Source organism: Gekko japonicus, unplaced genomic scaffold (assembly GCF_001447785.1).
Source record: "Gekko japonicus isolate JY-2015 unplaced genomic scaffold, Gekko_japonicus_V1.1 scaffold756, whole genome shotgun sequence".
In the NCBI taxonomy this organism is placed as follows: domain Eukaryota; kingdom Metazoa; phylum Chordata; class Lepidosauria; order Squamata; family Gekkonidae; genus Gekko; species Gekko japonicus.
Window position 1 is genome coordinate 767675 of NW_015166445.1, and position 6230 is coordinate 773904.

The 6230-nt window shown below is 46.5% G+C and overlaps 1 protein-coding gene across 1 annotated transcript in view; it reads right to left on the reverse strand.

Moving 5' to 3' along the window:
• Nucleotides 1-5976, reverse strand: part of ETS1 (v-ets avian erythroblastosis virus E26 oncogene homolog 1) — a gene marked incomplete at its 5' end in the record, with an annotated part of 29515 nt that extends 23539 nt beyond the window's left edge. Inside the window, 2 exons of the mRNA XM_015411995.1 lie at nt 2947-3147; nt 5857-5976. Coding sequence (XP_015267481.1) covers nt 2947-3147; nt 5857-5976 — 321 coding nt within the window. The remainder of the gene's footprint in view (nt 1-2946; nt 3148-5856) is intronic.
• Between the last annotated feature and the right edge of the window lie 254 nt (nt 5977-6230).

A 6230-nucleotide genomic window follows, 5' to 3' on the forward strand; every position in this document is an offset into this window, starting at 1 on the left:
GACCTCTCCACGAAGGAAATACAGGAAGGAAAGTTGCAGGAGGAGAAAGGGGCTTCCGCTGAAACCAGGAAGTAGCATCTCCACGGGAAACTTCCAAGAGCATCCTAGCTCAGTTCAGTTTAGTTCGATACAAAATCAGCTTAAAACCTTGCCACGTACAATACTAGGATCAGCAAATAAATTTAAAGGTGTCATTATATCTTCAAGACCGCCTCTCCCCATGTGAGCCCCAGGAGGGCACTGTGATCTTCGAATCAACATCTGCTGACGGTCCCTGGCCCTAGGGATATCCGACTTGCCTCAACTAGGGCCAGGGTTTTTTCGGCTCTGGCCCCTGCCTGGTGGAATGAGCTCCCGTCAGAAACTAGGGCCCTGCGAGAGCTTTTACAGTTCCGCAGGGCCTGTAAGATGGAGCTCTTGCGCCAGGCCCTCAGCTGAGGCAGCGGGTATCCAGTTCAATCTGTCCTCCCCCCGCCTCCCCCCCAGTGAGTTGCTCTTCTGTGTCTGTTGAGGTATTATTAAAGTATGAGTGTTGTATTTATTTTTTAATTGTATTTTGTTATTCTGTTTTTATGACGTAAATCTGCACTGAGCAGATTATTTATAGGTTAGAACCCGCCTTGAGCCTGCTTTGCAGGGATGGTGGGATATAAACTGAAATAAATAAATAAATAGTCCACCCTTATTTAAGGACATAACAATCTGCTTATGTAGGCTGCACACCCTCATACAAAATTCTGTGACTCTGCGAGTGATTTCTGAAGAAAGATCGGAAAGAAGCAGGGAGATGTAGAACTGCTCTGATCTTCCTGCGGAGTTTACTAACACTGGCATGGTATATTGTAAGCGAATGCCACTATAAGTAGGAGCAGTGCAATAATATATGCTATTACAGTCACAACCTTTCCCATTTGGCAGGGACACACCCATTGTGTATGAGGAATACAGAGGTACCTGCCTTCCAGAAAGGCTGAGGGCAGAGCATTGAAGCATGCCAAAGTAAATATTCTTCAGTATTTAGGGACTTCAAGTACTGTTATATAATCTGTCGGCAAGGAAGGGTTTTTGGAAAGGTATGTTACTGTAGGATGCCGCTGCAAGCCGCTGCAAGCAAGTAGGATGCCGTCAGACTGAAGGGCCAGGTCCATTGCTTAAGTATTTCTTTGGCTTTCTGAAAGCCTAGATGTAACAAGGCTGAAGGGGCGAAACCGTACTCTTGCACTTTTTCTTTCGCAGTTCTCAGCCAATATGAGCGATGGTTATCTCTAGGATTAAGAGGGGTAAGTCCCTGGGAGTTACCGTTTAATTTTAACCAGTATGTGGTTATTTGAACCCACACGTGTGCCTCGAGTGAAACCATCCCTGCCTCCACCTTGAGGAGCGCGTTTGGTATACATCAAGGGACTCTGAATATTGATTGCAAAAACTTGGGATTGCACTGCTTCCAAAGGGTAAAGATCTTTGTAAAGACGAAGCTGGGAGCCATACATTAGTTGGGCAATCACCTTCCCCTAAAAAACCTTGCTTGCTGCAGGTATATAGGAAGTCCCTTTTCTTACAAAAAGAATCTCAGAATGGCTGAGGTTGTTCTATGGGCATTCACCGCCATAGGCAATACTTGGGCCAAGAGCATCCCAATGGCTCCTTAGCTAGGGCCTAACTTGCATCACAGGCCCAGGCAGGCAGCAAAAGCAGCTGGTTCCCTGAGTTTCTGGTGGCTGGAGGGATTCCTTTGGTTGTGGAAGTCAATGATGCATGCTGGGTCAAGACCCTGGGGGCTTTTGAGCTCTGTACCAAATGAAACCCTGACCTGGATGGTCCAGGCTAGCCCAATCTTGTCAGATCTCAGAATCTAAGCAGCTATCGTCCTGGAGACCACCAAGGAAGTCCAGGGTCGCTATGCAGAGGCAGGCAATAGCCAACAACCTCTGTTCCTCCCTTGCCTTGAAAGCCCCTTGAGGGGTCACCAGAAATCAGCTGTGACTTAATGGCACTTTTCACCACTTTCATAAAATGGTACCCAGACTACTGATTCAGCGCTCAAGTATACACACTGAACATTCAGGTGCCCATGGAATCGCAGTCCCAATGTCCTAGGCATATCGTTTTTCCTTTGGCTAAAAATCAGTCGCCAATACCGATGAGAAAGAAATGTTTGAAACACCCCATGTATACCACTGCCAGCCAAGCAGAAGCAAGCTGGCTTCCCACAGCTGAACGTGTTTACCTTCAGAAAGCCACAGGTGGCGGTAAAATAGTATATGCCTGACAGTGGCTTTCTGGGAAGGAACAAAATGGCTTCCTCCCTTTTCTGCCCCTCCAAACAGCATAATAAGGCTCTGTCTTCACATACTACAGTAGCCTACAAAAGGGTTAGCGAACACCTCAGCGGACAGACTCTGTTTACAGTTCGTTTGGCGTGTCCTCATGTAATTGTCTGGACTTGAGTTTGGCTCTGTTTCTCAAAATTCGTCAGTGTGACTCAGGAATAGCTGAAGTCTTCTCATCCTTTTTGTGAAAGGAAACTCAAGTGACATCCACGTTCTCGCACATCAAAATGCTTCCAGCGCATCCACACAAAACAGCAGTTGCTAAATGTGGTACCACAGATGCATATGCACCATCAACCCAGTAAGAACCCCCGCCCCAATATTATCATAGTTAGGTCTTTTTGATTGATGCTTCTGGGTACTCATTATGACTTCCGCTTCTAACTTAGATGATCTCTGGGGAAGAGTTATGCACATACCCTTGCCAGGGCCCTGATCCACATCACCTGTTCTGCAGCCACATGACAGGCTGCTGAATCAAACCACGAGAGATTCCCAGCATTGCAACAGCTCTCAAGTTAATTGCCAGGTGATTTGGAAGGGAGGTGTACAGAGCTAAGCTCTGAATACCAGACATGCAAACAACTTTTTTTGTAGCCTAGACATCATAAATTACCTTTCTGCAGGATCTCCAGATGTTCCCAGAGAATATCTCCTACAAAGTCTGGTGCTAGTTCAATGAAGCAGTCCTTGCCCAGCCCACACAAGGCAGCTCCGTTCATACAGAACTTCTGGAAGTCCACGCCCTTCAGGCTGAACTCGTTCACTGCCCACATCACCCAGTCCCGTACGTGAGTCTCTGTCCATTGCTGAGGATCTGCACCAAGGAAGCACAGAACACAGAATTTAAAAGGTAGCCATTGCCTTTCCCATTGAGTTCCACAGAATCCCCCTTGACAAGGCTGGACAAAATGATCTGTTACCCCATGTGTGCATTTTGCCGGGCAGAAGAAATCCCCACTCCCCCCCCCCAAGGTTACACCGTAAAATCTGAAATAAAGCAGATGCCAAAGGGAGCAGAGGGAGATGGAGGCAGCAGCAAAGAGGGGAAGAATATGCATTCATTCCAGCTGCCATGGGGTGGATCTAAGTTGTAGGAGAAGGGAGGGACGAAGAAGAAGAAGAAGAGGAAGAGGAAGAGGAAGAGGAAGAAGAAGAAGAAGAAGAAGAAGAAGAAGAAGAAGAAGAAGAAGAAGAGGAGGAGGAGGAGGAGGTTGGATTTATACCCTGCCCTTCACTTGGAGTCTCAGAGCGGCTTAAAAACTCCTTTCCCTTCCCCTCCCCACAAAAGACACCCTGTGAGGTGGGTGGGGCTGAGAGAACTCTGACACAGACTGCTCTTTTTCAAGGACAGCTGTGCCAGAGCTTGTGACTGACCCAAGGTCACATCAGCAGGTGCAAGTGGAGGAGTGGGGAATCAAACCCGGTTCTCCCAGATTAGAGTCCGCAAACTTAACCACAACACCAGTGAAAGAGGAGCAGCTGGGTGGGTGTTCTGGGAGGCAATGCCAGGAATCGGGAAGCAGCAAGGGAGAATGGGTGGGGGTCATTTGAGGGGGCAGGAGACCTTTAAATGGCCAAGGGTGGTGGGAGCATCAAGGCCTTGACCAGAGCAGTATGGGGTGTGAGAGCAGGGGTGAAGGGGGACAAGGCCTTGGAGGGCTTTGAAAATAAGGACGAAGAGTTGGTGCTGGAAGGAAGGCAGTGTTGGGATTTCACACGGCGAGAAAATGATTGCTTTGATGGATGGGAGCAGCATGGACGGAGTGTGACAGTAGAATGAGGCTGCACTATCCCAGGTGAGAGGTCATTTGAGCATGAACCATATATATATATATATATATATTTTTGCAGAGATGGGCAGAAAGATAGAGCTGTGATTTTGCAGTGTTGTATGAGGGGGCGGGAAACATGATTGGTGATAGGAGAAGCAAGAGAGAGAGAAGAGAGAAAGGTAAAGCCAAGGCTTTGTTCCTGTCCTATGGAGCAGATGATGACATCCTTCAGTATAGAAAGTATACAGTGAGAAGAACACATTAAAAGATAGACTGAAAAGATTCAGTCTTGGACCTGTTGGAAAGTATGCATTCATAGGCTGAAAACACCTTCCTTCAGCCTAAGGAGCCTTTCTCCATCTTAAATGGTTCTTCCTTTAATGGCTTTAAACTTGGCTCAGTGAAGAGACAGGATCCACGCTAGTGTTCCCTCTAAGCTGAGTTAGTGTGAGCTAGCTCACCATTTTTTAGCCTCCGGCTCATGCATTTTTGTCTTAGCTCAGGAAGGACAGCTTCAGAGCAAACTGATTTATGCAGTAGCTAAATCACTTGCTCACAACTTTAATGCTAGTAGCTCACGAAGTAGAATTTTTGCTCACAAGACTCCGCAGCCTAGAGGGAACATTGCATTTGAGACAGAGGAGGCATCCACGTAGAAACATCAATTGGAGAGGCGGCATTGGATGAATCAGGGAAGTTCGGGGGCAGAAAGGTGGGGGTGGGAGAGACCAGCACAGAGGTGAGACTGAAAGTCGTGGAGTCTGATGAGGTCACAGCATGCATGAAGGGAACTGAAGATGGCCCGTGTTAAATTAAACTCAGAGGTCCCACGTCTTTCTTACCTGTAAACCATTCTCTCTCCTCCGCCAACATTTACAAAGAGAAGATGTGACACACAAACCCACCCCACACCTGTAGACCACATCCTGTCTTTAATCCTGCACTTTACCAGCATAAGAAGCCATTAAAACAACTCGATACATTTCACGGAGAATCAGTCTGTTGCCAGATATGAGCCGGGGTTGCTAGAAGTAGAATCGCCATGTTCATAGGGATGCTTGGTACCACTATCAGGGGCTATCACAATTTCTCCCTCTCCCAGAACGTCTGACTAACCACTCTTGGAGACTGAATGCTGGGTTAAACAAGCCTTTGGCACAACACTGTGAGGCAATCCCTGCACTCTTACCAGTTGCTCATCTCTCCACAGTTAGGAACACATTCTTAACAATATATGCATGCACCATATTGAAAAGTACATGGAAGGTCTTTCTTGATGGCCATGAAAAAGCCCAATCCAGAACAGGTTTTTTAAAGCACTGTAGAGGTCCTTACTACTAAGGATGGTTGTTGGTCAAAGTAGGATGTAGTCTAACAGGTGAGATGGAACAAAGAGATCTTTTCCTTTATAACAGAAGGCGCACTCCAGAGCAATTGCCCTATTAGTGCTGCATCTCTATCTCTTTGCTCCCTGTAAGTCAAGTTCTGTAACTGAACATATGACATTCCTTTACATCAACTAAGACCACTGGTCTATCTAGTTCAGTATTGCCTACTCTGACTGCCAGCATCTCTATTGAACCTGCATGCAAAATAAGCGCCTTCCCACTGAGCTACGAGTCCTCCATTTCACAAATGATGCCCGCAAAGTTGTTGAAACAGTGGTTTCGAAATTGCTAGAACACATTCAACCAAAATACCCCATTTGTGGCTTCCTTGTATGCAGCGTTACAGATTGGTGTATAAAATACCTTTGGGAATTCCCAAGCGTTGCTGTTCTTTTGTGAAGCCGCTGAAGGTGGCTTTTAACGCCTGTGACATCATCTCTTTGCTGCTCGGAGTTAACAAAGGCACATCTGCACATTCCATATCTGAAAGAGGTAAGAACAGACACATAAATAGGCAAAGTTGAATGGATCAAGGAGTTCAGAAAACCAGGATGGTAGCTGGGATGGTGAGAATCATGGACCAGTTGCCAAATCTTGGGTAACTATGGTGAGTTATCACTTGAAGGTCCCACCATTCTCTTTCTCTACTTAAATGCTAGCCTATGGGCAATTTTAAATTTGAAGTCATTTCACTGAATCAGCAAACATGCAAGGCCTTCTGCCTGGTAAAATGTAGG